This window comes from Chaetura pelagica, unplaced genomic scaffold, assembly GCF_000747805.2.
Source record: "Chaetura pelagica isolate M959 unplaced genomic scaffold, ChaPel_1.0 scaffold17, whole genome shotgun sequence".
Lineage (NCBI taxonomy): Eukaryota > Metazoa > Chordata > Aves > Apodiformes > Apodidae > Chaetura > Chaetura pelagica.
Genome location: NW_009970726.1, coordinates 11,378,389 through 11,400,075, shown reverse-complemented (window position 1 = coordinate 11,400,075; position 21,687 = coordinate 11,378,389). Strand labels below are relative to the sequence as shown.

The window sequence follows — 21,687 nt, the reverse complement described above, 5'->3', positions numbered from 1 at the left end:
GGGAAAGACACCTCATTTTTTTCAGTTTTATTGAAGGCGTTTCAAACATTTTCATTATGACACATTTCAGAAAACACATTAAAGCAAAGAGTTTCAATCCAGCTGGTTCATAGCTTTGTCTATATATAGTTTATGAAAATATTTAGAAGTGCAGCAACATCTCATTTTGTTCTTAGTTCTGGCTAATGAGAGTGAGCTGAAAATTCATCAGTAAGCAAAGTTCTTGAATGTTGAAGAAAATATATATTTTATATATATACATATACAGGAAGAATTAACTTAGAAAGAATGATTAGTAATACAAACCAACCCTTGGCTCATTGAGTGAAAAAGAAATCGTCATGCAAACCATCAGCAAGCAAAGGTCAGAGGTCGTTAGAGGCTCAGAAAAGGGGTTTCCCACATTGTCCCTGCAGCAGAGTCACAGTTTCCAATGATCACTTTTGTGACTATGCAACTGGGCTCATATTACTAGCTGCAACATCACAAAAATGACACTGGCAACCGCTAATTAGCTGGCAAAATAAGAATTTGTCCATTTTTAAAGTGAGCAGTGTTAGTAAATGCCATTGCACACAGCGAGAAGTGATAGCATAATAGATATATATTTTAAGCAAAGCCCTCACATGTGATGCTAATTATCTTTTAGCTTAGCAGTCCCTCTTTAAAGTGTAAATGTGCTCCCTCTGGGCTCAAGAAATATTTAATTACACATATCAGTGCATGACTAACAAGCTAGTCCAGAGCAATAATGATTGGTCTATTGTTCAAAATGAAATTAGGACTCCAGAAGCATTTAAAACTGACCAGTGGTTTCTGTAGTAGCCTCACCTCTCAGGGACTGTCTTTTGCGCAGATTTTAAAAATATATAGTATAATACCTTTTTGGTATTTTACACCTACATTATGAAAGTATGATTGATTATTCCGCAAGGTTTAATGTATCTGCTAAATGCAAAATCATCTAAAACACTGTCTGATACACAGTAAGAAAAATGTAAGCTTTCAGTTTTCAAAGAGACTTGCAAAATTTACTTGATAAAAATTTTAAGGTCTACATTTCCACAGACTCTGGGCAAGGTAATTTTGGGAATCCAATTTTTCTTGGTGATGAATTATAAAAAATAGAGGGTTGGTTATGTATATGCTTAATTTCATATATGTATGTGAATATATAAATATACACACATATCCATATATATATACAAACACACTGAATGCACATAAAAACAGATAGGTTAAAAGAAATGAGAGCAGCCCCTTCCTAGCACTACCCTACTACAAGTATGGTAGTGCTGTCAGATGTTTATTCTGGGGGCTTTATGACTCAGCTGTCATAATCCAGCAGAGTTTTTACTTTAAATAGGAAGCTTCAGGTACAAAGCATGTATTGTATAAATGAATTCCAAACACATTATTTTAGCTGTAGTGCATTAGTTTTTTGCCATTAAAAAACCAGCAACATCAGATGACCAAGAAAACTGAGATTCATAGACCAGCTATTGTGCATGCCAAAATTCCTTTTCAGGAGGAATTTTACGATGCATTCAGTATTATGAGTTCATTGTACAAAATCTGCACGTAGCAAATGATTACAGTACCCTACCCTGGACTGTGAATACATATTAAATGAACACTCAGAATTCAATTAAATCTTAACAGGTTCATTCCTAGACTGGCTTTAAATACAAAGAATAGCAGCTCCACTGCTTTTCTCATTGAATGACAATTTCTCTTTTTCAAAGTACTGTACAACACTTCTTCAACATTTAACCCTTACACGAGGTCACCCTAAACAGTTCTGCTTTCTTGGTGATGTGAACTGTGACTTACTGCAGACCTAACCCTGCAACTCATGCAGGCACCTCAATTCTGAAGCAAGTCGAGGTACTCCAAACTTCAGGTGCCCTGGCTGTACAGGCTCATTCATAGTCTAGTTAGAATTGCAAGCAGGCTTCCCTCTAACTTCAAACTGAGCAAAATGAGACTTTGTGCTGGCCCTGTGCTGCAGCCTCATGTGGCTTAATGGAACCAACTCAGAATTTTCACTACAAATATTCACCATAGGTAACTTCCTCAGTACCACAAACCAAGGAATCCCACTGAAGTTTGAATCCAGAGCAGCAAACCTTACATTCATACCTGGTCCTAGCTCCTAGTGACTTGGTGCAGCTGTTCTCCTTTACCTGATGTGCACCCTGTGAGATGACTCTCTGCACTGAACAGCCTTGCAGTACATCCAAGAATACTGATACTGAAGGATGCAACTTAGTCCTAAATTTTTAAGGGTAAAATTTTGCCAACAGACAACTGGGCATCCAGCTCCCTTTGGATACACTCCAGCTTCTCCCCTCAGGTGCTGATGCACAACTCCGAATGGCGCCAGTCAGAGCTCCCCGCACTTATTGAAAAAAAACCCACCAAGTTTGGACCTTGTGAGCTCTGATAATCACTCTGGGGGCTTGTAGATAATATTGCAATACAGGGAAGAAAACATGTGATCCCACATGGGCCGCTTGCGGATTGAGAACCAACTCCCCAAACCTCCCGGAGATTCTTTTCATTAGCCGGGAGCGCATTGCTGTGGATTAGCTGCCGCAGACTAACACCTACACACCGTGCGCTGAGCACGGTTTGCAATCAAATGAAGATTATTTCGCTCCAGCATTTATCATGCATGGCTTTAATTTTCAAATTAAAATTTAGACAGACACAGCAAACATGAGAGAATGCAGCAAGGACTTTCACAGGTTGTGCCTTTGTGTATTTGTATTTTAAAGCCACACTGACTTTCTTTAAAATTCCAGAGAGTGTGCTTTGTCAACACTTTCATCTGCTTTCTCAAATTTCCACCTTCCTGCAGCCAAAGAAAGTCTAGAGACCTCCCTGTTTGATCCTTATGAGCAAATGTTCCCATGGGAATGCTGTTATTGTCATATGACTACATCATGATATTTGTTCAACTATGTTCATACTATTTAATGTATTTGTGAGATTCCTGCAATAAGGATCATATGGGAACCACACAAAAAGCCTGGAAGTTGCAGAACAGATAAGTACTTGGAAAACAAAGAAATACAGGAGCACTGAAGAGCTGTACAAAGGCAAGAAGATCTCTAACTGGGAAACGAGTATGTCTTAAAACCAGGCAACATCTGTATGGGAGACACTAAACATCAACCTACTGCAGATTTTTGTGTTAGTGTAGCATTGTGGCACCACAGACTGAGGAACACGCTTTCAAACCAGAAATATTTAAAAAGAAACTGTTAAAAGGGCTACTTTAGTTCCTCAGATCTCCATCATTTTAAAAGAACTGTCATACTTTGTGCTTTACCTGCGGAAATCCAGAAGTGATCTTGTGGAAGCAGGAACCCTCTGATCATTCCAGCTGAGGAAGTGGAACTGTGTCACTGTGCGGGTCTCGTTCGTCTGCAGGTTCTTCAGGTAGAAGCTCCTCACAAGGAAATCCTCACACCAGATGTGCTCGGATACAAGGTTTACCTACACCCCATAGGAAGGAACAAAGAGAGATCAGCCATTTCGGTTGCAAGTCATCTCTTCAGGACTGCAGGTGTAAGAAGTCTTGGATGAACTGCATGAAAGCTTTATTTTTATCGACAAATTGGCCAGTGCTAGGAAAAAAAATTAAATAAAAAAATAATGTAACTATCAGTGTTGTTGTCAGGAAGGGGTGAGCTGACCCTGCTGATATATTGAAAACAAACAAAAAAGCTCTCAAGAGTTTTAATGCAAAAGGAAAAATCACTAAGTTGAAACTTTAAATTGCTACATGAACATAAAAGCCACTGCCTGAAAATATGTTAAACTGCCAGTTGTTTTCTAGTTGGAAATGCCTACAATGTATGTCCAGGATACTTTCAGAGGTCTGAAAAATCTCAGAGTTAAATTCACTGAGAAGTGAAAAGTCAGTATCTTCTGCTGTGTAGAAAATTAAGCATAAAATTGCAACTGATTTGCAGAGTTCATATTTTCAGAAATAAGTTTGTTCACATTTTGCTTTAAATAAGTATTTCTTCATGTTTTCCTGTTCTTGGTATTTGGCACTGTGGTACTATTTTCTTCTTCTACTCAGCTGGACAACTGGAAAAAACTGACATCTGACAGCCATTATCAACATCACACTGCAACAACACTGGTGATAGGCTATTTTGGGCTGGAAATGTAAAGCAGAAAATAAAAATGTATATTTGTTGTTATGACTGAAATAAGAGGTAAAAATAGATAGGATTAGTTACTAAAGCTGTATAGAGGCTTCTCTACAAGGATATACATATGGTTTTCCTAAGGCAAAATTCACTAGTTCTAAAATGACTCTTTTCCTATAAAATATAAAACACATGGTTTCACATTTCAACCACTTATAAAACTGTTTGAAAAACAAAACTGTTTTCCTTTTTTCATTGTAGTACTTGGCTCATTCTTTACTAGATTTTATTCAGTGGAAACCCACCTTGCTATTAAAACTGTGCTTGAATTTTTCACGAATCAAAAAATCTACTGGAAGGCACACGAAGAGTATTTAAGAGCCCTCAGCTCAACCTTCAGGTTAGATTGGCTGAAGCACCGTTTTGCCCTGTAGGAAATCAACCCATAGACTTACTGTCACACATACAATCAGATATTTTGTTTAGGTACCTCGTAGATGTGGTAGAGGTTTGACCCTTCGTCTGGCCAGTAGTGGTAGCACTGTTTAACTCCGTTTTCTGTGAGGGGTGTCAGCATGACAATAACGACACAGCCGTTCTCCCAGACCATCTGCAGACAAAGAAAGACACCGTGGCCACATTGTGACTGCCTAATTACTGCGTGACATGTATAATTACTGCACTCAGACACACAATCAAAATTTATTCCATTCAGAGGAAATTTATTTCATTTTCATTAGACACTTTTACTCTGCAGCTGCTTTCAAAGCCCTGAATAAACTGGCACCGTATCTTGCAGGCATCCATGAAATATTAAAGAATTTCCAGTGATTTCAATTCAGGTCTTCCACAAAATCTCTCCTCATTCCTGGTACTGTGCTTTACTGTCAAACTTTTAGATCCACAAAAGGGATCACTGCATGATGCTTGCAGAACACATAACTGTCCAGGATTTGACATTTAATCCTTTACAGTATGGACCTACTAAAGTCACATGTACTGAAACCTGTTTGTGTCCCCAACCCTGTGTTGTTTTTACAGTTTGCCATGTAGCAAAAACTATTAAAGTGCTGCATTGCCGAGACAATCATAGAAATTGCATCTAAACAACAGAAATGAGGAAAAGGCAGGAAAAACCCAAACAAAATCTGTTCTTCCAGAAACATTTCATATAGAGAAATCATCCCTCCAGAAGGACATTTATAAAAGATTTGTTGCAAAAGTGCATTTCCTTCCTTCCTTCCTTCCTTCCTTCCTTCCTTCCTTCCTTCCTTCCTTCCTTCCTTCCTTCCTTCCTTCCTTCCTGTTTTACTGTCCTAGACGATATCTGGATGATTGAAATTCCACATGAGAGCAATAGATTGCAATTGAGGGGCTTCTGATCGTTGCCTATAGCAAACTCCACCACCATCTTACTTTTCATCTAGATTTTGAGGCAGAGATGCTCAACCAGCAGGTCTCCAGTCTCACACTGTAGCTCTGCACAAAGTGCCCTGCTATTCACAGATGCATCCTCCCTCCCTCCCTGCCTCCCTCCCTGCCTTCCTGCCTGCCTGCCTGCCTGCCTGCCTCCCTCCCTCCCTCCCTCCCTCCCTCCCTCCCTCTCTCCCTCTCCTCCCTCTCCTCCCTCTCCGTTTTATTTTTCTGTCACAGTTTTCCTTATTTTTTGGGTCTTTCTCCCCCTCCAATTCATTCACCCCTCTTGTATCCCCCTTTTCCCCTTTTAAGTTCAGCTTTTCTTTCCTCTGGGGGCAGAAGGCAAGTCCCACTCACAGAGCACAGATACTGCAGGGCCAGAGGAAAACAGTGTATATTCACTACCAGCCCCATGATCACTTAATAATTTTGACCAGCTCCAAAGTATGATACAGAAATCCAGTGCATCCTCAACTAAAGGTTCTGTGAGTGTCTCTCAGAACCAGGAGAACAAGCAGAGATGCTCTGGTCTAGCACACCTCTTTTTCCAAACACAGCCCGTGGTTGAACAAAAAGGCTCCTATGAATTAATACCAAGCAGGATAATCACTAAAAACTGTTATTATTATGCTGTACATTGATGTTATATTTGCATACAACTTTCATTGTCTTTTTGCTAGCATATAAAATTACTGAATGAAGGATAAACTGCTCTTTTTGTGAAAGCTTATGTTTATTGCACAGCAATATTTATAAGCAACTGTATTGACATGTAAATTTTGTAAACAAAAAAGGCCTTTGTCTAAACTGTGCAAAGATGAGATGATACATTTGATTCAAGGATTATTTTTTTTTTTTAAATTACATATCAAATAAAAAGGTTTCCCATTCATGGGTAATGATGTTGTCTTCTCTTTTAAGAATAGCTGGCATATAGAGAAACAAATAACGTTTTTATTCCCCTTTTTTCCTCTCATTTTGCAACATAATTGGAACAACTTTTAAAACCAGCTTAGAATTATTTAGAGAAAGGAATCTAGTGTTTACACAGAATAGAGTTATTTATAATTTTGAACAGAAGTGGGGAAAAAAAATTACAGTTGAATGCTGTGAATAAAAATAATCTTTATCTTATTTTTTTCCCCTCAAATATATTTTCTAAGTAAAAATATCTGTAGTTCACTCATCTTCCTGTTAAAGACTCACAATGCCAGAAAAACTGGCACAAATACTTTGATAATTTATTTTATAGACTGATGTACATTTATCATTCGTACCTTTTTTTTCATATTGCATTTGTTTTAGGCCACAGCTGAGAAGCTTCTTTGTATGTAAGGAAGATGACACAGATTTCATTCATTCTAGCATAGTTTCACCTTTTTTAGTCAGCGATCAGGCTAGGATAAGAATTCAAAACATGTATCTTACTTGAAAACTAGCCCCACTAAACCAGCACTCTCATCACATAACGACTTAATGTGCCTCTAGAAGGTATAGGAGCTCATCGAAGCCATTACGAAAATGAGGAGAAACACAGTTTTTATGAGTGTAATAAAAATACAATGATCTAGACCATAAACTAATCATCTAGCACTCTGCTTGCGCCACCCAAGTGTAACATTATAAAAGCCCACTCGTTTAGAGAGGAATCCTCACAGTTTGGCAACCCTGCTCATTGGTTCAACGATACAACATTTCATTAGAGAGGGGCTGTCTGCGTCTCTGAAGATTTCATTAAGCATAAATCCAAATGAAAGTTAATTTAAACAAACAATTTCAAAGTTACTCTGGGGTATAATATTTCTTTTAGGTCATTGTGTGCAAATGTACAAGTCAGATCTTCTAAATCAATAAAGCAATACCATCTAGTGCCATCATCCCTGGTACAACCAATTGTCACTCCATCTCCTGTGCCTACCATCGAGAAGGGATTTTTCACTAAGACTCACAGCCTCTGATGGGAGACTTCAGCATTTCCTTTGTTTCCTTAATAACTTAAATATTAGACCATCGGGCTGTTATCTGGATATTTTTCTTTTTTCCAAATTAAGCAGAAGTTGGATAAGTCAGAGGCAGTTCACAGAGGTTTATACTGTTGCCTGTTAACCAGCCCCTTTAAGCTGGTGATGAGTTTTTCAGAATCTGCGTCTCCCAACATGTAACACTTCACTGTGCACTGTGTCCAGACATGGTCACACACTAGAAAGCACCCTCAAGAAGGGTCTGTGTAATGAAGAAGCAGGTAGCACAGACATGGTCTGCACAGTCCCAGTGTGCAGACTTCAGAGAAGCACCTCTAGTCACCAAAGAGACATTTTAGATGGGCTCAGAGACCAAAGGCAGAGATTCAGTTGCAAATGCAGAGTAATTCACGTATTTCTGAACTTTCTATGCTTGCAATAGAAAGTAACTAAATGTATGTGATATACAAGAATAAAGAGTATATAAGGTCCATAGGGGTTTTTAGGTACAACCCAGCAAAATTAAGCCTTAGACTCTGTTAACTACTATTTTGGAAATGACCATCTAAAACTAAACTTATTTAGATCTTTTAGGAAGTTTAATATTTGTAATTTATAGTAATATATCCAGGACAAGAAGAAATGTTGAATGGAGCCTTCTGAGTGGAAGTGATAAAGTCTGAGTTACATACAGGAGCTGACTGCAGAGTTTTGCAATGTATTCTTTGCTGAAAAGGGAAGAAGACAGTGTACAGTTCCCTGTGACATGTCTACCTTCAGTCTATCTGCCTAGAGAGTAACATCTTAATGATCTTTAATCAGGTTCTGTTGTATGCTCAAAACATGTATTAGATAAGAATAACACCATCCCTTTCCATTTATTGCAAATTAAAGGCTGAATTTTGCAACCCAAAGATGAGCAGTGCATTTGACATCCACAGAATTCCTTGTTGATGAAATCCACCATGTGTAGAGACCTCATGCTGTGGTTATCCAGCATGTCAGTCCCACACAAAGGACTTCCGCATTGGGATGAATTATATTTTGCAAGAATTACTTGCAAAGAAGCACAAAATTGGTTTTCAAGGAGAAAAATAAAGTCTCAAATAGGAGAATCAGTGTTACAAAACTCACAAATCTGGTAAAACACCAGTTTTGGAAGGCTTATATTTTACTAGCTTGTAAAGGAAATAGTTAATATGAATCTATTTTTTTTTTTTTTTTTTTTTTTTTTTTTTTTTTTTTTTTTTTTTTTTTTTTTTTTTCCAGACACTTCATAATTTTGAAGCTTCTTTTCACAACAGATGATCTACCTCAATTCCCTATTTCAGTAATTTTCTTTTTGAATTTTATTGATATGGAAATTACAAGATATGTGCTCCAACCAGACACTTGTTTTGATGGGGACCTGTGGAGAAGTTTCTAAAATGTGATGACTTAAAAGCAGAAATCCTGTTCACTATAAAAATCAGGTTAATCACACCAGGTTCCCTCTGGAAGAGATCTTCTGCAAAGTAAAGAATCCATCTTTTTTGTCTTTTAGACTTCCCAAATAGTTGGTAAATGGAACTATTTGGAAAAGTAGACAAACAAGTAAACAAAACCCAAATAATATCTAATGATAATAAAAACTCAGCATGAATAAACTCCTAAAACAACAACAAAGCAAGGTACTAACTCTTGCTGGATCAGGTATTATTCATCCCACCAGTTATCTTGAAATTAATTAACTTAACTGTGACTTCTTTCAAGTTCTCCATTAGAAATGGGAAACACTGTATTGAATGGAGACAGAAAATGGAACATTCTGGAATGTTTTAAAACCCACAGCCAATGCTCACATAGTGGATTAAAAAAAAGAGTCAGAGCTTTTAACTAGAAAAAAAATCCCAACAAGCAGAACTGGGGGGTGATTTTTTTTGTTATCAACTAGAACTTCACAATATATGCCAGTCAAAAAGCAACATTTTTTAGCTAAATGTTTTGTTTGAAAATGATCATTTTGATATGAAGTGGATCAAATATGGCAAGGTCAGAGTTGCCACTAAAAAAAAAATCATAGCTGTGCCAGACAGCTAAGCAATTCTGTAGGCTGAAAAATTAACTAGCAACTATCTATGTTTAATTAAAACAAATTATCTGACTCTTGCAGTTGAAAAGATGGCTTCTGAGGGAACCATCTATAAATATGTGGTAGGGAGGCTGGCTCCACATGTTATGTTCCTGCTGTTACAGCAACGCTTACTTGGAAATCAATGGGAAAGGCAAACTCAAGATGACTATGTGTTGCAATAACTTCTGCTTTCTCAGAGAGAAATAAACTGCTCTTATTCTTCTCAGTAGACTCCTAACTCAAGCCTTATTATTAAATAATTTAAATATGGGAGCTATTTAGTGTTGCTGAGAAAACCACATTAAGGAGGGAAAGTCCACCAAGCCTGCCAGTAATTAGCTTTTAACTTTAGTATTGGAATGGTGAAACCTAAACAATAAAGGGATAAACATTTTAAAAGGACCACCTCCATGTACCTTCTCCAAGCAGAATCATAATTAGAAGTGAGCATAGTAAATGCACACTCCTTTCCTGAACGTCTATGGAATTTCTAATGCTGCATTTATTTCACATGGCTTGACAAGCTACTAGAGCTCTAGGGGCTACAGTTCTGTGCTTACCTCCCTTGCTGTTTTTCTTTTATTAAATTAAAAAATGCATATTTTACACATTGAATTTCTTTGTGTCACTTTTCATCTGCTCTTCTTTCTGAAGGTGAGAACTGATTAGACATGCAGGAAGTCCCATTCCAGGCAAGGAAAATAAAACTTGGGAATCAAGGCTGCTTGAAAGCACCGTGTTATGCACAGAAGAACAAAATGTAGAAAAATAATTTAGTCTGTAAATTAATTTCAGCACTCACAAAACATGCTGAAGTGGGATCACAAAAAGCAGCAATTAGAGCAGAGGAAGGTTTGGTACAGTTGTTCTTATTCAGCCCATGGGTTTGGAACACCAGTTTTGCAGGGAGACTCATTCAGCTACAGGGACATGGTCTTCTGCCCACTGGGATTTGCCCTTGGAGACCACTGATGACTAATCCTATTTTCAGAGGAAACAATCAACTGACAGTATTTTATATCTCTTCTGCTGAATTAAAAAACTGGAAGAGAAAAGAAGGTGTTGCCAAACAGACATGAAAAGATTTATCACGTTCTCAAGCCTGCAATTCAGGAATTGGGTTCTTAACATGCTGGTGTTATTTGGGAGGGAAACAACAGTCACTTTTTGAACTGACTCTGACAATACACTCCTGAATATAGGTAGAGAAAAAATATTCTAAAAATAGTTTTAGATTAAGAAATTGGCAACAAAAGGCAAATGGCAACAGAACTCCCTGGCTCAGATTTGGGCTCCAGTCTTTTTCTTGGGGCTCCTTCCGCGCTTTACATTTAATGGCTTTGAATAAAAATAGAAAACAATCAAAAGAGCAGAGGTGACATCTCCCCACAATCACAAAGTATCAATGTCCACTCCAGTGAGCCTTCTTTTTGTTTGTTGGCAATAGATGCCCAGCTTTAGCAAAAAGGATGAAGAATATTCTCAATTTCAAGACTATTTAATGTATCGTCAAATAGTAGAGGGAAGATGGGTTTGATTTAGAACATGTAGGATGAAGCTCTTTCTTGCTTCCTGGAGGAGCATCCAAACCACACTGGGGCACCACCTGAAGTCTGCCTTCCTCATCCTGTGTCTGATTCAGTGCTTTTCATGAGTGGTACCTGCTCTGTCCCTCTTGCCAGACTGCAGACCTCCAGGGACTAAGGTTTATGGGAAATTTATCAGCCTGAGCTACAGATTTATTCAGGCAAAGGCCTTTTGTACATGCTTTGAACCTCACTGAATGTCTACAAAATGAGGAAAATCATATTTCTCTATTCCTTCTGTAGAAGTTATACAATGTTCATATGCTGATTAATTATGTTGGTCATGGAGAGCGGACATCACAGAAAGACAACAAATATTTACATAAATATGTATCACATGGGATTTGATTTTCCAAGGCAACTAAAAAGCATATCCTCTTAAGCCACTTGGCAGGAATTGCCTGATCCCTCCCTCTATTTCACTCAATATGGAAAAAAAATTAAATACGAACAACATGAAAATGCACTTCCCTCTAAAAAGAGGGAGGGGAAAGAAGGGCAAATGTGGGTAGATTTATGAAAGGAAGGCATAATGTGGGGTGTTTTCCAGAGGGAAAAATTACAGCCTCCTACAGAAATCTCCATTTGGAGACGATGAACATGCAATTTATAAAACTAGCATAATTAAGAACATTTTTTCACTGCAAGGACAGTTAGTTCTAAATACCCTAACTCCTAGGAATAGTTTCTTGCATATCATCATCCTTTGCTTCTTAGAATACTTTGCAAGTTAAGACATGCACTTCACATCAAATACTTCACGGAATTACAACCCAGCACATACGGAAAATAATAAAATTTTATGCCTCCAGAATTATTCACAACATGGAACTCCTGCTGTGAAAACTTGTTATAGATCAGAAATGTTCTACATCCTCTTTCTTTTGAATTATGTTCAAAGGGATGTTGAATTTTAATAGCGTTATGTGAAAGAGCTGAGTGAAATCTCACTGAAGTTGCTGGACAAAATCATCACCTTTCTTTCAAGATAACTGTAAGAAACAAGCAAACTCTCTTATGGAGCCTGATAACTGAAATTACAGAAGTTATCATCAAAACCAAGAGAAATGTGAAGCATATGGACCCATGAGTTTCTCTAGAAACTGATATGCTTAATGCCTGGAGAGAGGCATTAATCAAGGCAAGATGATTAATCCAGATAGGTAGCAAAAACATGTAAAAGGAATAAAGAAACCACCAGCACAGCTCAACAAAATAGTGTTGTGATTCTCATAGAAGAAAAGCTGAAAAAGAAGTTGGGGGTAAAACACTGGGTAAATGAAGTTTGGAAAAAAGAAGTTATTGCCTGTTATTTGATTCTGCCTTTGTTCAAGGAAATAAATCTCTGTACTTTCTTTGTAAATAAAATGGAACTATATCAAAGCAAAACTCTATCCTGAGGATGAATTATCTTTCCAGCTGAGAGGAAAACAACCCACAGACTTGGCAAATTGTTTAACCACTCAGGTAAAAATGGATTAATACCACGTGAGGAGAGGAATCCAGTTTTCAAGAAAGGGAATGGCGAGGTGGAATTCCCACTGACCCAAAACAGAATCATTGAAGGAGGTATCTCTCAGAAATAGTAATTGGTAAAAAGAGATGAAAACAAGACCAGATGAAATTAAAAGAAGACATAAATCAGCTGGAGGCTTTTCAAAATTAATTAAAGTAGTAGCTGGAAAATTTTCAGAGCGGTGTAAGAGATGGCATGCAGGCAGAGATGAAATCTCTCTTTAGCTGCAAACCCACAGTATCCAGACAGATTAGGAGGCCCTGTGGCAAAACAGATCAATGAGATGACTGACAACACAACTCCTGCAGGCTACAAAGTTTCCAAAGAAATAGGTAAGCCAGGAAAGTTGGAACTAACTTGGCACTTGCTGACTTAGAGAAGCTAGATCAGGAATGTCAGGAGCTGGAGAAAAGGGACACAGACATCCATGGAAGGTTGATGCCTGGAAGTGGCCTTACACCATTAGAGAAGTGTGAGTATTATTATCAATATTATTTTACAACATATACAGAAGCTGTTTGAACACCATTTGAAAATGACCGATACACAAGAGTCTGGACTATCTCCAGGTCAAAAAACTGAGTCTTTGAAAGAAAAAAATCCATCAAAGTAAACTCTCTCAGGTCAACATGAAAACCCAAATGAATAGGAAGGTGTGCAGAAAACGCAGTCTAATGGCCAGCTCTAGTGGATTAAGTTAGATGGCGCTGAAGAACAACACCTGCCCTTCTTCCTCACCTTACCAAAAAGACATTCTCTTCCAAGAAGTGGTCTCTAGTGACATGATTGAAGCTGGTCCCCCTCCAGTCCCACAGTGGTAGGAGCCATGGATCTGCTCACCAGTAGTAAGAATGCTAAACAAGATGAACCTGGACAAAATATCATGCATGTTTTATGAAAAAGCTTTGCCCAGTTTGGAAAAAAGAAGAAACTAAGCTGACCATGATCTTTGTTCAGATCTGTGCAACATGAAAACAATAAATGAGAATTTGATTGCTGAGTGCCTAATAGCACTTGCACAAAATACTGGGCACTGGATCAGCACAACAGGTTTTAGAGGGGCCTGCCAATAAAACTAGGAAAAAAAGATTATCCCAAACTTAATAATCTGTTTGGTCTTAAATAGAGATCATGGATGTGACCACATGATGATGTAGATGGCAGACATGAAGAGCAGCAGACTCTGCAGAGCAGTGTTAGAGGTCAGGAACTGGGCTGCTTTTGGGAGAAGCTTCCTCCAGATACATCTGTAGCAGTCTCCCCTGAATAGTTGGTCTAAAGTAAAAATTACAAAGTAAATACTGTGACACTCTATCAATCCATTCTTGGTGGGCCACTAGACATTGTAGACATTGTCACTGATAGGTGGAAGGGTCTACCACAAATTGAAGGGAAACTAGCTTTAGAAATTGTGTCTCTGAAATTTGGGTGTAAAATTTAGACAACCAAGACAAATTAGGAGCAGTTTGGATTTCATTATGGATATCAGCTGTGTTGTAAGTGCCAAGAAAGCTGTCTTCAAGTAAAACAAATGCTTTGTAGACAAGTGTTTTCTAGAAATCAGCTTGAAATGCTTACAGGAGTGGAAACAATTGTAAAAGCTTCTTGCTGGGGTAGCCTTTCAGCCAAGATAAAACGGAGTGGCTGGTGCCCACCATGCAAGGAGGCTCCTGGGAATCTTAGCAGCTAAGTCTCTGCAAAAAAAAAGGAAGCAACACATCTAGTAAATATTGTCACAGAAGGTGATGCCAAGCTCCAAGAGGTTTTGTTGGGCTTGCTAAAGCATGACATTGTGTATTTAGACAAGGAAGAGCAGAACAGTCCCAGGTCTCTCTGGAGTCAGTCACTCTTCTCACTATCAGGCAGAAAACTGCTTCACTGAGCACACAAGAGGGGAAAAAGGCAACACAGCCCAGCAACAGCTGGTACTAAGTGGAGGAGGGAGAGGGAGGAGAACCACTGAGAAGATGTATCAGGAATGAATAACTGAATCTTTAAACAATCCCTGGTGGCAGCATTATGCTCTGTATAAACTACAGAAAACTGCATTCAAGTAAACATCAAAGGATTCTGCTCTGACTGGAGTTAACACTCTTTTTTTCCATAGCAAGTTCAGGCTTCCCCACTTAAACTTAAAATAGGTACTATTAGGTGAAAAATGGATGTAAACCTTGCTCCTGCATCTGGACATAAGCCACAACAACTTCAAGCCATGGCTTTTGACTTGTACAATGGACATACTACATTTCAGTGGTTATGGATGCAGTGTTCTGTAAGGAATTAACCTCTTCTGCTTTGCTAATTACACCTGGTTGATACCTTGGGCCACGTAAAACCTTGGGACAGGAACTGGCATTGACAGTGATCTGTAGGAAGTTTAAGAAAAGTGAGATATGTTGAAGACATCATCAAAATAAATGCAAGAAACAAACTTTTCTATGAAATCTATTAGAAGAAACAATAAAAGAATCTCTCATCAAAAACGGACATATAGTCGCCACACTTGAGTAGAAGCTGAATCATGGTTGTCAAATGGTTTCTGTGGAGATTTACAGCAAATCTTGTGGGGACATGGAGTGGACTTTCACTGATGGATAACTGGGAGGAGAAACAGCTAAAAACAGCAGAAGGAAAGTGAAGGAAAGGGAGGACTCTCCACTCACAAATAGCATGAAGAAAAAAGTCACGAAAGAGACCTTTTGAGTACAAAGTTGGAATTAAGAAGACTGGATCACAGAACAAAGAAAAAATGCTTCCCTTCTAGTCACTCCATGTTTGTGCAAGCAGTTTGCCTAACTGTTCAAATTAGAAAGGGAAAAGAACAAAATGTATTGTTTATACTATGTTGGCATGATTAATTCTTATTTCTGTGTTAGCAGTAGTGCTTATACAAAGTTTGATATTTAAATACCTTAAAAAATGAGAACACATTTTTTTCAACATGTAAAGGTGCAGTTACAGGTACAAATGTAGAAAACATAAATACAAAAATGTGTAAAAATATTCAATTAAAAATCCTGGGCCTTAGGAACCATAGAATTCCATTACACAATCGCTAACACAGTATTTGATTTTGCATGTTTAACTTAAGAAACTGATTTTCAATATCATGACTGATATAAGGAATCTACTCACCAAGGGAAAAAAGATACTGAAGAGAAAAATCACAAATTAGTTGAAAATTTAAGCCAGAACAGCAGCTAAACTGACTTCAAGCAGAAATAATTTGCTCTGGAATTCTAAAAACCAGGTCCAAAGTACCATACACTGATCATTTTAATATCCAGGCACCCAAATGCAAACAAAATTTTGTCTTGATTCCTCATTAGAGACAGTAGGAAATTATGACATGACAATTGTCTTCAATAGGGGTCTAATCATAGATCAAGTGATGCAGGTGAAGAGAGAAGATGATTTCAAATGATGCAATCTCCTAAAATACAATGGCACTTGTGAAATTTTTATGTAGATATTCTTTATCTTGAGAACAAAACTTTCTAAATTAATAATGCAAAACAACAACAACAAAAATATATGTTTGTGCTGACAATAAGCTCAGCTGACCTCCTTCACAGCTTCAATAAGCTTTCAGGCAAACTTTTCCACTTAAAGGAATATCTAATGCAGCTTGTTTGTCACACAATCACACAAACCCTGGTGTCTGTTTGTCCCAATCTGAGAGTTACATGAGCACGTAAAAATCTGCATGCAAGTGAAGCTCATGTTTGTGCATTAGTGAGCACTGCCTTTATCCCCAGACCTGCAAAAAATTATGCACCTAGTCAACTTTATGCAGCAGAGTCTTAACTCAGCCTTTAACTCAGCTACCTGTCGTAGGGAAAATGCATAAGAATTAAAGCATTTGGGGAACTGGGGCACCTGCAAAGTAGGTTTCAAGAGAAAAATTTATGGCACATAGTGTTAGGACCTTTTTGATCTGAAGAATGACAATGAATTCTGGCTACACTCATAAGAAGGTCAGGCCCTCTGAAAATCATGGAGTCCCTGGCAGCAGCTAATTAGAGACCTGGTCTAAAGTTTGGAACTAAAATATGAACACTTTGGCCTGAGGATTTCAATATAATTTCCATTATTCAATGTAATTTCAACTATTTTTTAGCAGGGCTTGTCAAATACAGAAACTTCTTTAATATCCATGAATTAGACTTTTAAGACATCTGAACTAAGGTTTTTCCACCTACTGTGACTCAAGCACAACAGATTCTTAACCACCTTACATTTTTAGAAGCACAGGAAAACATTTGACTTGTAACATAAATTCAGTTTTCAAAGAGATGTTTAACTCACCTGCCAGAAGTCAGCAACAGTAGCAGTGAGAGGGCCCTGGGTGGCAATATATGCTGGGTTTCGGGGGTCATGGTCCATCTGGAATAAGGAGACAGAACACAAACTGATGTTATTTAAAAGAAAATTCCTTGCTGCTTTAGAGACAGAAAATATGTGAGGGCAGAAACAAGGGACTTCCTAAAGGACTGTCATGTCCCTCCATCCTTTATTGGCAAGCAAAGAATTTTATTTCTATTTATAAGCTCAGAGAGCACCTTTTTCCGCAAGACTGATGCTACCAGGTGAATGCCAGCACACATGATGAGCAATGTCCTATGTCCTTAATATGCAGCATAAAATCATTTATGGTGGGTGATAAAGGCATTTATTTGAGATCAGTACTCATTGTTTCATAGCAACATAGGAGCTATTTGAAACATTTTTCTACACTAAGTGTTAATTAAGAATGCTCCGCACACCTCTACATATGTTCTCCATTTCCACCATTCCAGTCAAGGGCACAGGTAGCTAAAAACCAGCAAAAATGGGGAACAAATGCAGTTTCTGGCTTTTTCTAGTTAGCTGATTTATCTCAATGCATGGATTTGGCCTCAATGGAGGAAGTTATGCTTAAAGACCTTAATTATTAGTTAACTCAAGGAGCAGAAAATTCACTGATCAAAAAAAATAAAGAATCTAAGAAACAAAGCCATCAAGAGTAAATAGGATTACTGTGTTACAATGAATGTTTTTGAACTGATGGGTGGTTTTCTTGGTTCTAAATCTGAGGGCCCTTTCTGCTGAAAAAGAAGACCTGCTGATGGGATTAAAAACAAAACAAACTCATTCCAGCCCCGAACTGGGCAAGACAAAACTTTGAACATAAAGAAAAGAGACCCAGTTCAGCTCTCAGTTGTGTGGGTGTGACTCAGTGACACTGAAGGTGGTGAGAGTTAACTTATACCCATGTAGCTGAAGGCAGAATTTGTCTCAACACACAATTCTGTTCTGTAAGTAAAGATCTGAATAAGAATGAATGTGACTCACATTTGCATTAGGAGACATCTTCTGAATTTATTCATAGCCTATCAAAATTTTCAGTGATGGTACATGTCAGCGTAAAAGAAGGCACCTCATAATTATGTGCAACATAAAAGAGGGAAGAACCATAAAAGAACAGATGCAAGTTATTCTAACAGAACAATATGATGGATGTTGCAAAAAGTAAGAGAACGCTTTTATGTTTCTAATTTTCTGATGTATAATTAAGCTGGACTTAATATTAAAATTCTCCATGACAACACGATACAGGTAGAATGAAGTCACTGTATCCATTTAAAACAAAAGCTTACATCTAATTCACCATCCATGGTTATAACAAGCCTTGACCAGGATGTCTATAATACCATTATTTGATTTTGAGCTCGATGGAGATGCTTCTCTTATCAGCAAATACCTCTTCACAACAAGCAATTGCTCACAACAAATTTCAACCTTGCTTTCTTTGCCTTTTGACAAAAGCAATTCTGATAGCAGGACATTTACTGCTGTGGGTGGTTTGAGATGGGGAAAAAACTAGCTTTCTTCAGAGAGCAGCATTGGCAAAACAACCTTAGGAGTCATGTCAAAATAGGCAACTTTTTTGTTTTTGTAAGAACTGAGACACTGAATGAAAAACAGCTGAAAAGAACAGCAAATGTGATTAAGAAAAGTCAGGCTTGAAGGGTTGTGTTGTTAGTTTTTTTCCACTATGCTTGAAAAAATTTCTGTTGTTTTGTTTTGAATCCCACAGAGAACTATATGATTTAATCATATGCTCAAATGTTTTCCTAGGAAACATTGACCTGCACCGCAGAGGACTTGCTGCTCCCAGTGGAAACTGTTGTGGGCTGTATCTACTTCAAAATGATGTCACTTGTTTAAAAGGCAAGAGCCTGACTTGGAAATGTAACTGACAGCAAATACACCAAACTTTAGAAATATAATAATTTACTTTGAATTTCTTCTTAAACGAAATCCTTTTGTATGGATACGTGCCAGAAAACAGAGGCAGAAGAAGCCCAGGATGATGCAAATAGCTCTGTCACAGACAAAATAATTCTCAACATTCAGCTGATAAAACAAGAACAGGCCAATCTTGGCATTTCAGCATTAATCAACCTCTGTCACAAAGGTGCTGTTGGAACGTGGCAAACATTACAATAAGCACAGAGTGGTGAAGTGTATCAGCAGTTTAACAATAATTCAAAAGACAATTACAATTATTATATTCCAAGCACATTGTGTTGCACAGAAAACAATTATGAGCAGAAACGCTCCTGGCTTGGAGCAAGCAGAAGATGGCAGAAAGCCCTATCACACTATTAAATGATTTTTTACTGAACAAAAATAAGAGCAAAGATTAAACTAATTAAATGAAATTCCTGGTTTCATCAGTTTTCTAATATATGTATTGTTTTAAAGGCCACATATTTCAAGAAAAATGTGAAAAATCCCTACTCTAGGCACACTGGATTTAATGTCAGTAGGTGACTCCAAGGGACAACTCGTGAATATTTTTGTTATGTTCTTTTTTTATTCTCTCAAGGTCACCAAGAACACCTAGGGCATCTTAATCTATCAAAGTTATCAGAGGTTTGAATAAAGAAATAAAGTCAGTAATGGGTTTTAAACTAACTAATCAAGGATCCAGTAAAAGGCTCTTTTTTTTTGGTTTGTTTTATGTCAGTAGTCATTATCTTCTTTCAAGGATGCCTCAGATTTCTCACTTCATGAAAATAAAACAGAGTGTATTCTCCAGAGAAGAACAGAAAACAGCAGGCTCCATACTGTCAAGTATTATAACAAAAATTAACTATTTACTAACGTTTTACATCAGAACAACCTTCAGAAATTACCCTAATAGTAATCGTTCAAAAAGAACAGTATTTTTTCCTCTATGTCCCTGTCAAAGCATGAAGTTCACGAGGCTTACATCAGAACTGGATTGAACAGCCATTTTTGGAAAGAAAAAGCTGCAATTATTACAATAGTTCTGCTATGGTGGAATTCTCATTTTTTTCCTGTTGTACTTTGCAGTACAACAAAGGCAAGGCTCGTGATAATGTTTCAATCTGGTTTTTTTCCATGATTTTACATTAGGGGAAGAAAAGGATCAAGGATACTATAACTGACCATGCAATTGACTGTGATGATTTTTGTCACTACCACTGTCAAAAGAAAATGGAAATAAGTGAAGAAATTTCAGATTTACTGTTGGAGAAGAAATAAGACAGAACACTTCAGTGGCACAAGGTGTTCTACATGGCTTTGTAATATAAGCTGATTTATAGTGTCTTAAAGTAGGAAAATAGATAAAGAAGACAGCATCACGATTAGTTGCACCATTGTTAAATTAGTATCAGACCACAATTCTACCTTTGCTTTACTAGAGAACAAAAGCTACTCCTTTAGTTTTTTCCTGCCAAATCCCAGGAATTTGTAAGGTTTCCCTGAAGAACTCTGAATCTTATTGAGTTTTTAGATAGATACAGTGTTGCTGCATGATTTCACAGATAATGTTGATGAACTATAGCAAAATCAATGCATTCTGAGAGTAAACCCTCACATTTCTTGTATTTGGACTTGACAGTAGTACATAAAGATACTTGTTAAACAGTCTTCCAAAACCGTAAACTGAAGTAAAAGTGTCAATAACCATCAGTGACCATTTTGAAATCTCATGTAAATCTCCTGATACACCAATTTGCTCCTGCCCTTTACCTTCCCCCTCAGCTTATCAGATCCTTTCCACACAGAAAGATGCTGGGTAAGATGTAATCTCAGTCACACCATATTTACCTTTATCTAAATACTTTGAATCCAGCTGAAATAGCCTTAAATCATGAGACCAGAATGAGATCCAGTGTAGACTAAACATGATGTAAAGAAAGTTGAACGCTGATTAACACCTTAAAATTTGTATGGATTCAAGCTACTGTGCAGTTGCCAGATTTTTATGTGTTTATAATACTAATAAAATCCATGTTCATACATGTGTTTATTACAGAGTATAGACAGTCTTCAAAAATAAAGTATATTTGTTTTTGCAAAAGAAAGCATACCCAGCAAATGCAGATGAACTTTGTAATCACAGTCATCTCAGCATTAAAATTAAAAAGGTAGACTAGTCCTCATCTTCATGTTTGAATTAAAATTTAAAACAATTTAAAAATCTCCTTCCTTTAAAACCCCTAATGGATTGAAATAAGTAAATCTGGTTGTGAATGTCATTATGAATTTCAGAGTCTATTCTTGGTGATGAAATTTGTATGCCGTGTTTGAACAAACTGTCAAGCTAATGACATTCCTCAGTCTGGTGTCTTCAATAATAAGCAAACTGAGTTTTTAAATGTAGTTGATGGGGGTTTTTTCTCTCTCAGACACCCTATGAGGAAAAACAGAATTCCCATTTACTTTCATGACCTCTGATTTAAAAGCAAAGATTGCACATTATTTACTACTGGATGATTTTCCTGAAATTTAATGAGGACTAAGTACAAATATGACAGATGCAATTATCACAGTTTTATTCTGCACAGTCAGGGTCTCCTTGTGCTGTAATTGCAAGCCTTTCATTCAGCTGCTGATAGCAGAGTTA

General features: G+C 37.4%; 1 protein-coding gene across 1 annotated transcript in view; it reads right to left on the bottom strand.

Moving 5' to 3' along the window:
- Positions 1-21,687, bottom strand: part of PTPRN2 (protein tyrosine phosphatase, receptor type, N polypeptide 2) — a 91,060-nt gene that overhangs the window by 27,630 nt on the left and 41,743 nt on the right. The window contains exons 5-7 of the mRNA XM_010007048.1: positions 17,070-17,147; positions 4,660-4,779; positions 3,338-3,504 (exon numbers count right to left, since the gene is read on the bottom strand). Of these exons, the coding sequence (XP_010005350.1) occupies positions 3,338-3,504; positions 4,660-4,779; positions 17,070-17,147 (365 nt within the window). The remainder of the gene's footprint in view (positions 1-3,337; positions 3,505-4,659; positions 4,780-17,069; positions 17,148-21,687) is intronic.